The 15,300-nt window shown below is 35.4% G+C and overlaps 1 protein-coding gene across 3 annotated transcripts in view; it reads right to left on the bottom strand.

Moving 5' to 3' along the window:
* Positions 1 to 15,300, bottom strand: part of PARD3B (par-3 family cell polarity regulator beta) — a 432,753-nt gene that overhangs the window by 183,088 nt on the left and 234,365 nt on the right. For all 3 annotated transcript variants that reach the window (XM_042783978.1, XM_042783979.1, XM_042783980.1), the window contains exons 14-15: positions 9,632 to 9,731; positions 7,343 to 7,458 (exon numbers count right to left, since the gene is read on the bottom strand). In XM_042783978.1, the coding sequence (XP_042639912.1) occupies positions 7,343 to 7,458; positions 9,632 to 9,731 (216 nt within the window). The remainder of the gene's footprint in view (positions 1 to 7,342; positions 7,459 to 9,631; positions 9,732 to 15,300) is intronic.

The following is a 15,300-nucleotide window of genomic DNA, read 5'->3' as shown; positions in this document are numbered from 1 at the left end:
GTCCTTGATAGATTCCTGTTCACTTCAGTGTTGAGAAGCAGTGAGAATAGCAAAAAGCTTGCACAATGGTCAAGGATAAATTATGTGGTAAAAAAGGTAAACCTGTTCCAAACTGGCATCTGATACAACATTTGGGATGCCCTGTTCAGCACATTCAAATACAGGAATAAATCACATCCAAACCAAGATCCCGGATTCTTTTTCTCACCTGTACAAGGTTTTTTCTAATTAGATTTTTCAGAACAATTTTGTTAGAACTGATTTAACACCTCAATTCAATTGTATTCAGAGAAGGTCCCCAAGGGGTACATCTTGTGTGTCAGCACACGAGGATGAAAATGCCTAGGCTTCCACTCACTATCACTCCTACTTGTTGTTGAAGAACCATCAGTACAGTTGATGCTGTCCACTGCACACATTTACCCTGAAATGGAAGGTTTTCTCCTGGCAGAAAATAACATTGTTTTACAATTTCCCAGCCAGTGTGATATAAATGTCTTTGCTTTCTTTTAGTGGCACAACTACTCATTCTTGAAGGTTACACTGCTAATTGAGGCCATCACAGCTTCTTTTACACTTCTGTTGTCTTCTCTAATCCTCTCTCATCTCTGTTCCAGAGAAACGGTACTGGCTAAAACTGATCCAATTCCCTCCTTACACATCTCCTGCATGTCATTAACACTTCTTTCAAACTCCTAGGGTTAAACCACAAATTACTAATCTAATCTGTCATTCAGTGGTTGAAAACATTGATAGGGAACAGATTTAAGACAAAGTATAGAGAAACAGATTTATAACAAAGTGTTCTTAAAAGTTACTTCATTATCATTTCTATTTTCTTTCTCATAGTAGCTATACTTTAACTTCATTGCTATGTTCTCCCCCTAACACTTTAATAATCTCTCTACTACATGTTACCATTTTGTCAGCTATCACCATCATAGCTCATACAATGCTGCCAGTCCACTCCACAGCAAGCTTCCTTGAATCTTACACGATTTCTACAAAACTGGCCCAAAAGGTCGATATTCCCTCCTGCCGACTTATGCCTTTATGCCACAGCTCACCTTCCCCTCAACCTCATCAACACAGATATGGTGTAAAACTGAATAATAAAACTGACTCTGTTAAAAGCCTTTCTTCTCATACAGAATAAACCTAATTTCAGTCTCATTTCAATTCACAGTGTCCCTACCACTGAAATGACTTTGTTTCATTCCCTTCTTATAGATCTTACAAACAGAAATTTGAAAGTCATTTAAACTAAGAAAACTACATTATGTTCATTTCAAAAAATTTATTCTGCAAAGCGAACTCAGAAAATATACATCTAATCTGACAGTACTAGAAAGTTACTCATGACATAAACTAGAATAATTTAAAAATCTCTCTTGGCCCTTGATCCCAAAGATAATCACAGCCATAAGCAATATAGTTTTTCCTAAACACATGACATTTTTGGTTTTGAGAAGCCTTTCTCTTCAAGAGGTGATTTGTTAAATTACTGTTATAAACCAGTAACATTAAAAAGTCTCTTAGAATTCTGAGCCATCTTCTCCATTTCCTCATTAATGTTCTAATGAGTTTAACTGGCTCCTAAATGCAGTCCTGAAGTTCGTTTCAACCCAAAGTAACCTGACAAATCTATTCCATACATACAACATGGTTAACAAACTAATGGCTTTAATATACTAAACCACTGTTTATCCCAGTAATACTGTAACTCTCACTAAAGATCTCCTAGAATGTATTAGTTTAATGGTATGTGAATCAAAGCATTGTTTAAATTGAAGAGTAATCTCCATTAGCTCTGCTTGGTCACCTTTTGAGATATTTATTTCAATATGCAAAATTACACTTGGAATAAGAATAATTTGGTTCAGAGCATACCACGAAGTAGTTAATAGCTAGTAGCATCTTGACTGCATTTTCCACATCCTTCTGGATGAGAAACACTGGTTTCTCTTTGTTTTGGGGTGTTTTAAAACTATGAACTGTAATCGAATGCATCCCTTCACTAACAAAGAAATTAGCATTTAGTTAAATACTGGATTCCTTGCAGAATATTCCATACCTTACATCTTGCATATTCACTTGCTGATTAATCTTAAATTTATAAATAAATTGGCTGTTTTCTTTAATAAATATGCCCCAAGGTTAGGGGACTCTGAGTATGTCTAATGATGTTTTAGCAAATAATATTTCAGTCACATTTAAAATCAAGTAAAGGACATTTCCATTTCTTCAGGCTGTAGAGCTTAATCAGTTAAGATCTATGGGTTTTTGTTATTTATGGGGAAAGGAAGGGGGGAGTTGAGCAGTACCTTGGGATAATGGTCATGGGTTATTATACCAACATCCTCAAATATAAATCTACACAGTACTTGGCCTGAATTGATACACAACAAAATTGCTATATACTCATATGATTCAATTTCACGTTGCTTCAGGTTAAAACAAGCCACACTTTCATGTGTTTGAATACAATTCCCATGGCTGTATTTTTTCACAGTACATTTATGCATAGCCTAAATCACTCCTGTGCATAAAGATTTACAGAAAATAAGGGTGTTGAAGATAAATAATAAAACACCTTTCCTTTCTTTTTCTCAGAGCACACCGATTTTCACCTTCCAATACAACATTAAAAAAAAAAAATCCATATTGCCATTCATTCTCCAGAAAAATTACCTTTTTAAGACAGTTAAAAGAAATAACAAATACTTCTGAAAATGGATTCTGATAAATTATTATATAGAAATTCCTCTCTAGACAACTGTGGTAATGTATGGGAAAATGTGTGTGTATAGAAAGTTGTTAAAAGAAAGGGAAAATCATCCTTCCAATGACTTGTATAGAAGCCATTGATTTCTTCTTCATTTTCAATCTGCCATTAAGTTTCAAAAAAAGTGTACCACTTAAATGGGAAGGAACAACACAACATTTATTTCTAGCATTCCTGAATTTGTTTTGCTTATTTTTAACACTTAGTATGCAGTCTAAATTTGGGCAGTGCAGGCATGCACTCTAAGTCAGACTTTGTTTGGCCCCACACAAATTCTTGAAATCATAGTATAAGGAGAATCTTTTCTTTGCTAACATATTCAAATACCATCATCCATAACAAAAAAATTAATGCAACTGAGTGGACGTGTCAGGTGCCAGGATAAGTAGAAGGAAAGGGGTGGCTGTGCTCTTTCATCACCACCAGTTCAAAAAAAAGTAGACAAGACAAAGAAAAGTTATACCATAAGACAGAGCATATGAACTCTACCAGTGATCCAGAAAGTGCTGTCATTATCTCAACTCAGCAGCAAGGAAGAACATGAGGACTTATAGCTGATATGGAACTAATCTGTACCCTATTACTCTGAATGAAGCCGTTAATTTTGAGAAGCCTTTGACCACTGGGTAAAATGATGGATGCTAAAGCAGGAAACCAGTGACCCTGCCTCCATACACTTTTTGCAAGGACATCTGTACATATGAAGCAAGGTTCTGCTCATGCCTGCAAACCCAAAGGAATTATCACAATCACTTTACTTACCTTTCTGTATTTTTTTTTTTATTTCTACAACAGTAGCTCAGTAAACTCACACATGCCACTGATTTTTTATTTTTTAAAGTAGATTGAAGCAAAAACTAACTCATCTGCAAGTAACTTGAGTTCTTCAAATACACCAACTCCAGACAATGCTACTTTTGGATTCATGCTATTTGTGAATTTAGCAGCTAAGACTTGGGTCAGTTCATATGACTCGTGGCACATGTGTGATGGCATAGAGCCCTGCCTGAATAACGTGGCGGCGGTTCATGTCCTCTGCTCCTGTCCAGCAGCCCAATCAGCAGTACAGAAATGCACCAAGAGTCAATAAACTAAATTATATCTGCCCTGCTGGCATGTAACTTACAATTCTTGCTGCATGTGCCAAGTTCTCTTCATTGCACGATTTGCTCCCAAGAGTAAAAATGACAAATTGATGCAACATGTTAGCATTACTGAACACTTTTTGATCACTCATCCTTATTTCCTGATATTATTCACTGAGGACATTAATTTATAGCTATAGCAATTATTATTTTGTAAATAGATACAACTGGAAAACAGGCTAAGCACTCAAAGGTGTCTGGGCCTAAAATATATAAAACTGAAAAGATAAACATCAATGTTAAATGGGTTTTCATTGTGAATCTATATAATTATAGACTAGTTTTTACTTAACAGATTTGCTTCTTTTGTACACATAAACCCTCATCAAAGCCATAAAGACCCTTGCTATACAATTTAATTAGCTCCCTAATTCAATGAATTTACGGTTTTCTCACAGGGTTCACAATCTGTAGCAGTATCTGGATTCTCAGGTCTCTCATGTTTAAAATTTTCTGTTATTTGCATTTGTTGATCCTTCTGATGGTGATGCCATTATGTAATCCATGCCTTTGCAATCTTATAATTAGGCAATGGATGCATTATACATGTTTCAAGGTAAAGTAGAATGCTTCATAAGTGAATAGCAGTACAGATTTCACATGTATGCCCTGTATTACACCAATGCTGTTGTCTGCTGGGTTCCTTACATTAGTCTGGTCTAGAGAGACATCCGGGTGATTTCTGGACCTTGTAACCTGTATGGCTGGTTTTGTCTTCCCAGATCTGTGGAGACCCAATTCAGAGACAACTTGGTTTAAGAGGAAAGAAATGTCATCCAAGTCACATTTTGTAAGGTCTCAGTGCTCTCTCCCTGGACTTCAATTCTGTGGGTTTTCTCTTCATTATGTTAGATTTATTTTGGAAGGGACTGACAGAACGTGAGACCAAAAGAAAAGTAGTAAGTGGACAGCATCCCATGACTACTGGAAAACAGAGAGCCTAGCAGTTATATAAGCATTTTCAGATGGGGAACACCAACACCTCCTCTTTGTTACCCAATCTGTTGCATTCCTCTGTGGTGCTGAACAAATCTTTTTCACAACCTCAACACTGGGTCTGGAAGATGAAGACAGCAGCACTCAGCACTTTTCATCTTTTTTTTTTTTTGTTTATTTGTTTGGGTTCTTTTGGTTTGTTGGGTTTTGGACTTTTTTTTGTGGCAAACAATGCACTGAAATCAATAATGGGTACACAGCTGCATGTTGGGGTAAGAAGTTACTATGCGTCATGAATTCAGTTAAGTAATGAGTGAAATATAAAAACAAACTAAGAAATAACTTTCCTTCCCCAAGAAATCCATTTTGGAGTGTACACTCTAAGAACAGTCTATTTGGAAGCACAATTTTATATACCAAATTATTGGGATTTTATTTGCATTAGAAGCATTTCATATTGCAGTTAATTCACTTAAGACTTTCATGTTTCTTTCCCCTTTAACCTTCCAGCCAGAAGCTTCTGCTTAAAAACTTTCAAACGTGAAAAGTTGAACATGGTGCTTCACTGCTTCATAGAGTACTCCTAGCTTTCATCTTCCTCAGTTTCTTTATTTGTCAAGTTATGTGCAAGCAATTTTACTTCATCTATTGTTATTTATATAACACAGGATGGGTGCAGTTCTGCCACAGTCTCTCCAGTTCTTTAAATTACTACCTTGGGTAATAGATTTACCTTCACATCACCATATATGAGAAGTATAAAACATCAGTGCCTCTAATCAGGCTGATGATTATCCCTTTTGTTTTTTACTTTTGTAGCACAAGAGGCATTTTCAACAGCTACCTCCTAGAGCAACAATTTTTGAAAGACTTTAAAAACATCTTCGTATCCAACTTTTATTTTATTTTTTGCACGCTATTTCAGTTTTTAACCGCTACGGTTTAGTGATTCATACATTCTCAAAGCATTGTTTCTGGGTGTCAAGAGCAGATTGCTTACATGAATTTGAATCTCAAAATATAAATGAACAAAGACCAGGACAAAAGGAAGTACAAGTTACCTGGTATTTCTGAGTATGCTCTCCAGTTCACTCCCACTGCCTAATTTTACATTGGTACTTGTGAGCATTCTTTCTATTGACTTCTGTGGGAGCTAAAAATAAACCTTTCCAAAAGAAGACTCAGTAAAGATGAACATTATTTCTTCTAGTAGACTATATACAATGTATGTTTTGACTCAAGTCTGTAAACTCATTCCTTTGTTGAGGAGCATTTCCATTTAAAAAAATAAAAATCTAATGCATTACACTTTGTCAAAACAGTGGAACAGAACTGCAAAAGAAAGAATTTCTGGTCTGGTCATGCAGCAGCTTTAAAATTCTGCCTTAAGAACTCTTCTAAATGAATTCTTATCCATTCTTGTTCTGCATTAATAACTGTTTCACTTCCCTTACTCCATTAGAGGAATACACACATTTTATGTTACACTAAAATATTACATTAAGATGACAGTAAAAATCAACAATACAAAACCTAAGATCAATCTAGAGCATTTCAGGAAAAAAAAACATCAGCATCACCAAAAAGCTACCTTGAAACTATATATGAAATTAATAATTTTCTATTAATGGCGTACAAAATCTGATCCAACTAAACATACAAATGTATTATTAAAGACATCCTAATGGTAGATCTCAAAGTTACTCCATCAACACTTGAGTTTGAAAATAACAGATAAAAAATTAGTGCCACAAAGAAGAATTAAAAGGGAAAAGAAAATCTCATTTGGTTTTCTTTGAGGCTTAAGGACTCTGTGAATTTTTCCTTGAACTCTCATTAAAACATGACTCGGTTTTCAACTGCAATAACCCTTCAATCTTCCACCTGCAAATGCTTTCCCAGTATTGAAAGAACCATTTACTTTCTGCTTCACCCACTCTGCATGATTTTCTGCACAGCTTTGATGGGTAGAGGACCATAACCTTATCACTCTTCAAGCATTTATAAAGATCTACTGCAACACTTTGATTGCCTGTGTTTGTCATTGTCACTGAAGAAATATACAACTTGTCTTAGGAAAGTTAGCCTTTGTCCAGCATAGTTTTGCAATCATTTATATTCTATGCGAACATGACTTTTGTTATTGCTGCTTTGCTATATTTTTTAGACATATAAAACTTGTACAGCATTTCTTTCTGCTCATTTTTACAAATGTTCCCTCTTTTCCTCAGCTAAGATTTCAATACAGTGGATAGAATGGCATTTAAGAAAAAAAATAAACCTTTCATCAGCTTCAGTAAAAAGGGTACTTGCAATTAGGTGCTACAGAAGCCTGACCATCCTCCCCATCATTGTAGCTCCTCTGCAGAACTTACTCCCTAATGTTTGTGTTTAAGAAACAAAAGAAAGAAACAGAGATGGTGCAGATGACCTAAGGCTAAAAAGCTGACCTATAAGTCACCCCACCCCTTCTTACCCAGATCCATGCTTTTTGAGGCTTTCAGATTAATTGATTCAGACTGCTTGGCTGGTGTCAAAGATCTGAAGTTGATGTGCTGATCTGTTAAATGCACTGCTGAATTTATGATTGGGCTGCAGGAAAAAAAAAAAAAAAAAAAAAAGAAAAAGAAAAAGAAAAATACTTGTAAAATATTTAGGCACCAGTTCAAAACACAAGTGAACTAATTAAAGCATGCACAAATATACATGTGTTTCTTCCTCCAGTTGCTTACAGTCATGCATTTTAAAATCAATTATTGATCCTCAACTTTCTTCTCTGAGACTGAACACCTCCAGTCAGGGTTCTTCATCACAGATGCAAATATAAATGCTTAGTGATAATTGCATTTAAACAATTCATATTTTATTTAGCAGAAGTGGAACATACCAGTACTTGCTATTTTTTTTTTTTTTCATTTTGCATATTGCTAGTTCTACCTAACCACTGTATTTCCAAATAACATGCTACAGAAAGTTGAAAAACATTGACAACATACCTGGCTCAATTCTACTTCATCTATTAATACGCAGTTATTTTACAGCTATGCACCACTTCTGCAGAGGCTGGAGCCTGAAGGTCTATGAAGGGTGCCATAACACACTGAAGAATTCCAAGATACTGTGGTTCAATTTGTGTTTCAGTTTGTTTTTTAGTTATTTTACTTCAAGTTAGACAAATATTTCAAAATTTCAAATGTTTCAATATTCCACCTGAGTGAAACTTTCACCTGTGAGGAGTCAAGTCACCTCACTGCAATTCATCTAATATCTTTTGTGCTTCTTTTCAATTAGAAACAGAAATTAGTTTTTAAATATTCTAAAACCAAAAAGCTGTTCCAAAATGAAAATAATTTACATCCACAATGTTCAAACAAAAGGTTTGGTTTTACAGTGTCAAAACAATTTCCGCAGTTTTTTGCTGAAATGAAATTTCAGTGAAATCATCGTGACTTGACAGAGCAATTCAGTTTCAAGAGAACTTAAGTTCCAAATGGAAAACGAATACAACACTGGAAAAAAGTCAGGGTGGAAGAAAGTGCCTGTAAATTCATCATCATAATTTTAATACATCATTATCATTTAAGAAAATGTTTTTGCTCCCACCTTGCTGAAAAATTAGGAACAGATTCTAGCAAACAACTGCAGTTGAAAATTTAATGCAGAGTTCCATTAGCCTATGCAGACTTTTGTTTGTTTACCATGTCATACACACCTGTCTGGGAGACCAGATATTATGAAATTACCCTAGTGAAATTACTCTATATTAACAAAAAGAAAATAGTTAGAAGAGTCTTCATTGTATCAATAATTCAAGGTACCCATAATAAAATATATCTACTCTTCAATACTACATGCAACCAATCATTGAAAGCATAGTTTTTAATCATATCCCTGTACACAAGGACAGAAGTATGGCTAAGCTTTCAGTTGAAATGAATATTTTCATAATATCACTGCAATATAACAGTTGCATGACTATCGAAACTGAATACCCACAAAATGAGTAAACAGTGTGCCACATTGAATTTTCAGCATCAGAAATATGATAGGTTGAAATGATGCTTTAATTTGAATCCTGTGCTATGTGAGACAAAGTATATGCCATCATGAACTTCGACATGTTTACACTTTTTTCTGCACTTCCAAACTTATGTATTTACTAAGAAAATCAAAGCTTGTAGCTGTCATCAAGCATATCTGCCTTTACAAAAGGTATTCTTAAAATATCTGAAAAATCTATCTAATGTATTTACAATTGGTAAAGTGTCCATTAATTTATCCCCTACACATTTCAATGTTCAAATTTACTGAAGCTTCATTTTGTAACTTCATGATTGTCTTTGGCTGATGTGCTGCACAAGAAGATTTAGTTTCCTGTAAACTGAATTTGGCTAGGACTTTTAAAGCTTTCTAAAAGACTTCAGGCACTGCATCTACACATAGCACCCACTAGTATAGCTTTAAATTAACAACTTATTTTTTTCAAAATTGGGATTCTTTTTCTTTTACCGAACACATGCTGGGTACTGTGATCCATATATATCATAGATAGCAGGAGCACTGCAGCTTATGAACAACTGAAATGAACAGCGCAATGAATGCTAAAATAACATTTCCAGCTTATACTAAAGGATCATCCAAGTGACTAAAAACAGTGGTACAAATTTTTACAAAATAAAAAGCGGTTTTAGAATCAATGAACTATCATCACAACCCCTAATAGTTACAGATCTAATTTGCTCATTAAGAATAGCCAAAATCCAACCTATGATTATAATCCTCATTCAGCAGATCCTCACTGGGATGTGGTGGGAGAGGTGGAGGGGTTTCGTTTTCACCATTGCCACAATCAGACACTGGCAACTCTGAAATAAAATTTAAAAAGGGGTTAAATAAGCTGCAGAAACAAGTACTTACACCAGTTCACTGATCAATGACTGGACTGGAAGGCCTCAAGCAATGCTGAAGTGAGTCACAAATTATTCAAATCCCTAAACTAACTAAACTAGAATTAAAATCATACCAAGCAGAAAATATACCCTTTGGGATTTCCTGAAGAGCTGATTTTCAGATTTGCATATGCATAATTAAAGATAAATATAGGGAAACTTTGTGCTTATAGTGAAGTTGAGTGCAAGGCACAAATTGTTTTACTCCATTTGAGTGGATTTTCACTTCTACACAGCTGCATCCTAACTGACTGTAGGTTCATGCCTTCATTCCCTTTGATGGGGAGAATTTACCATCTTTCACATACAGAAGAGAACCACATTCTCAGAAAAGAGTTCAGAAGAAGGAAAATTTCTGTTATCCATGGCAAGAGAAGGAAGAGGCATTTCTGAATTACAGTTTTTATTTTCCTACCATTATGGTAATTCCTTCTTTACCTTTACAAAAGGCATTCAACTCACACCAGAAAATTACTTTGGACCAAGAAAAACATGAACTACCTAATTAAACCATTCAGTTATTTACTAACCAACAACACTTACACACCTGAGATATTTAACATGACTGCTGTGCCTGCAGTAGGCCAGTTCATTATTGTCCTGTAAATTCACCTCTCAATCTAAAGATTAAATCTTATTAAAAGTCCCTACATCTTTCAATGTAGAACATGTCTTCACCCCTCCAAAACTTAACAGGAAACATGGACACTTAATAATTCTTGGGTATGGCAGGTAAGCAATTTAACAATACTAACATACCACACTTTCACGTTAGCTGTTCTGTTCCACTGAATGTTGCTAGTCTTTTTGCACAATTCTGCGTGAAAGCACTAATCTAGCTTGAGAGAAAAAGGGTTTGCAAGGAGAAGACTGAGGCAGACAGCAATCGGTTATATTTATTAGATAAGAGCACTGAGATAGTTCCCTAAAAGCAAACAAACAAACAAAAAAACCCACCACAACAAAACCACACTATTAGCTCAAGAATCCTATAAAACTCCTATTGGCTGGATAGCCTCCTAAAGATCAGAAAGATAAGAAATAGTTTGAACCTTGTATCTCAGGAAAAGTGAGAATGTCATCAGAAGAAAGTGAAGGAGAGCAGATAAGGAGAAAAGTTCTAATGAGACCTCAAAAAATATTTATTGCCAGTCTGACACAGAAAACTGGCATGCTACCTAACATATATGCACACCGGCTTCTTGCATTATGATCACATTCTTTCAGGTTTCAATTTAAGGACAGAAAACAGAGATGAGGAATAAATGTCAAGTTCTCACAGTAAGAAGAATTTAGAACTCACAGGGAAGAATTTAGAACTCAAAGGGAAACTCACATTGTTCAATGTAATTAAAGGATCTGAAAGATGAATCAGGTAATGAAAAAATTTACTCATGTGAAAACACGCAGAACCACCAAAAATAAGCAGACTATGAAGCTTTGCAAAAAGATTGCAGGATATCAGGTAAGCAGGAAATACAGGTGAAATTCTGTCAGTGAGTGCAAAGTGATACACATGGGAGTAGGAGAAAACTCTTAAAACATACATAAAACCTATTACTTTGGAGATTAACACTCTGGAACAATACAATAGAAGTGCAGTGGATTGTTCTTTAAATATATACTTAGTGAAGTCAAAAGGGTACAGACATTTAGAGCCTTAAGAAAAGTCCAAATACTCCATCTAGAACTCAGAGTTAACGATGTGCCTAGTTTTTAAATGGCATCTAAGGTTTCATACTTTCTATCTGAAAAAGCATTTAATATAATTCAGAAACATATTGAAATGGTGGCAAGGGTAGTTGGACACATGCAGAAACATTCTTACAAGGAACACAGAAGTAGGATTCTTTGTTTTAGAGTAAGAAGCAATGCAAGTGGATACAAGGAGTCTATGAAATTTTAAAAGCTACGCATAAGGTGAAAAGGAACTTCTCACTGATTGTCTTGTGTGCAGTAACTACAAGGCACCCAGTGTAACTATCAAGTAGCACACCTAGGACAAACACAAAGTAGTATTTTTTCCTCTGCGATTAAATCATGAAACTCATTGCCATGAGAATGTTTTGGAAACCAGATTTTTAAAAAATACTAAGAAATGGACTAAAAGTCAGAAAGGTATGAATGGCACAATGGTCCAGACAGAACCTCTGATTTAGGAAGTCCCTAAACCCTAAACTTCTGACTACCCAGAGTAGGAAACAGATGTCTGATGGAAGAAGGACAAAAAAAAAAAAATCATCACACCACACCTTACACTGTGCCTTACCTGCTTAGAGCAGCCTCCAATAGCCATAGCAAGAGACTGAGCATATCACATAGTTATATTAACTCTGATTCACAGTAATTGATACATCATTTCACAAAGGCTGGTGACAGGTTACCAGTGGCATTTTTCTTGCAGTACACAAATGGTACACACAGAAAAATGTTAGAATTCCTGAGCGAGTCGGAAATGATCAGAAGGGACTACAGCTCCCAGCAAAGTGGCAGAAGGAGCAAAAGAGAGAGAGAATTTAACCTAAGAGGCAGTCACTGGCTCCGTGTTCAAGACCTCAGGAAATGATCTTAACAGATCCAGAGAGATCAGAGGAACAGCTAAACCATGACGGAAAATGTACTGAATTTTCAGATATTAAAAGTTTAGGAGAATAAATAATTGAGTCTGTCTATAAGACACATGTAATGTTTACAAGCAAAATTTAAACATTAATTTAAAGTTTAACTTCTTCATTTTCTGTCGTGACATTACCACACATTACCACAACAACAGAGCTGATTGTACAACCATGAAGACTTGGCAGTCTATGATAGTAGAGAGAGTTTACGATTATTCTACTACTTAACCAGAGAGGTGACAGCATGTCCCCTATAACCGTTTATAATGTAGGGTTATAAGAAATATATAAGAACCCCTAATGAAACACATTCCAGTAATCTTTCAACACCAGAAATGTAAAGCTGCTGGCACTGAAGCACCAATTCTCAAAGAGGTTGTTCTAAAAAACACTGAATCTGTGCAACAGCTTGGCAGCAAAAGAAGTGAGGACCTGAAGGCAGCAAGTATTATTCATGCAAAAATAGAACAAACACTGGCATTTCAATATTGGATCATTATCCCTTCCCCCTTTATTTAAATATCCACAGGCAAGACAAAATGTAATGTTTTGGCTATAACCACTTTTCCCCAGACATTAGTTTTTCTTACTCATGTATAATATAAAAGTCTGTTAAAACAGAGAGCAATATTAGCAGGCCAAGCTTCAGTGTATTTTTGCTGAGCTTTTATAAGAATTTTATTGGTAGGAGCAGTGAATGATACAGGAAATAACTATTAGAAAACATTAATTGGGAAAGTAACATTTTATTAAACATAATACAGCTTCTGTCATTAAATTCTTACATTAGATTCTATAGTATGTTAAAAATCTCTTCTATCTTTTATTATTCTTTGTAAAAATGTACCAACTGTACTTCTACATCCAAGATCTGGATAGTATACCTTATGAACGTACAAGGGACTGGTTCCTGTCTGCCACAAGAAGCTCACCATCTCTGTGGCTCATAACCTTAAACATATATACAACCTAAAGTTCGTAAATGAGTTAAATGAGAGTTGTGCATAGCTGTAGTGTTTTGCCTTTACAGATGCCTTGAAAGATTTAAGACAAAACTTTGTAAGAAACAATGCAAAAAAAAGTTTTGAACCAGGGACAATCTCATACAGAAAGCAGAATAAGTATTAGCTCAATGACTTCAAAATTAGAGAAAGATTTCTACAATGTGCAGGACTGCTGTAAGCCCAAAGTGTCTTTCACCAAGAAAATTTCATACTGGAGCCCTGCTGCAGACATGCTGCTGCTGAAAGTGTCTGTGCAGTTCTCCATTAAGATCACTTAAATTTTACACACCAAATGCAAACCAATGATACTTCTAGTAAGTGCTAGAAACATCTTTGTCATCTGTTGTCCACTCCAATTCCAAACTGCTCCCAGGACATGGCCAGGGCTTCCCAGCCACAGCAAACCCTCCCTGACAGTAGCCCTCAGCAGCACTCCTGAGCATCCTTTCCACCTCTGAAACATCCTCTTCTGAGGCCATTACTTTTTTTCTTATTATAATGCCTCCTTATCATCATTCTTTAATTAAAAAGACATCTGTTGAAAAGGATTTTATGAATGAGGTGTGAACTACTCATCCTGATTTTTGAATTGCAGTTGGAGAATCCTTATCTGAAAGTACAGCTCTTCCACATTCTTTGTTAAATTCACCTGTATCAATGGCTCCAGAGCACTGCTTGTATGTTTTTTAAGGAAGTGTTTAAAGGCATTTGCTGCTTTCTCATCCCTTGGCAATGACTAACTCTACAGGGCAGGTTAGCTCCAAGGATGACCCTTTTCTCCTTTAACTACAGAATCAGTGTAAGTTCCATACAAGAGAATTACAAGGTAGATCTAAACAAAAGGATCTCATCTTCAAATACTTACAATGCTTGAGTCTATACCTAATTTTTTGCCTGGAGTCACATTGTCAAAATATTGAAGTCAACACAAATGATTTAACCCTAAATTATATGGGAGTTTTTCTGGAGCTTTATAGATATGGGCTCTTTGGTTTTGGTTAAAAGTACCCCACACAGTCATCACAGCTGCCTATGAAATTACTTTTTGCAGGCGACCCAGATTCCACAGTTGTCTAGGGAAGTGGGAAAAATCATGCATAATTCAACTACATCAAAGAAAATCTTTCTTTACTACTAGAAGGTATTTAAGTATGTGCTTGGCTTGAAGGATAAGAGCACACTTAAAACGATAGGGGTCAAGACCATCTAAAACACTTAAACTTTTCAAATAACTAGTACCTTGCTGAGTCAGGTGCAAATTGGACAGAGAGTGCAGTATGCCATCAGAAATGAAAGAAGACAGGAAAATAAGTGGTCTTAAAAGCTCTTATATGTTTGCATATGCTCATACACGTAGGCTTTCTTTGTACAATGTACATGTCTACCTAATTCTTTTTATTGATTTCATTATGTAATTCCAATTTGTAAATTAAGGGAATGCTACTAACCTTTGAACAAATTTTATGTTTAAGACTAAAGTAAGCAAGTGTACTTTATGAATATCATGCTTTTGTATAAATTATTTTAGTTTATAATAATCTAGGACATAATCTAACAAGTCAATAAAAAAATCATTGCACTCATTAAAGATATATAGAAAATAAACATTTTGACAACATATATTTTGCACTCATCATTTGTTTTTTATCCAACCTTACGTGTTGGGGCAGCGAGCTAGAAACTGTTACTTAAACTGGAATTTCTGCCAGGAATCTAATTCACAAGTTCTGAGTCAGCTCTCCCACCCTCGCTGGATCTTCAAGCCTCAAAGTAACATAGTGTGCACTTACTCTAATTAACCGCTTTTCTAGTGGCTGTGGTTTTCAAAAAACAAATACACAAAGCACTTTCTTTTAGCACCAA

The sequence above is a fragment of the Tyto alba genome, unplaced genomic scaffold (assembly GCF_018691265.1).
Source record: "Tyto alba isolate M040663 unplaced genomic scaffold, T.alba_DEE_v4.0 Super-Scaffold_7, whole genome shotgun sequence".
Lineage (NCBI taxonomy): Eukaryota > Metazoa > Chordata > Aves > Strigiformes > Tytonidae > Tyto > Tyto alba.
The sequence above is the reverse complement of the archived record's forward strand: the minus strand, read 5'-3'. Positions and strand labels throughout refer to the sequence as shown.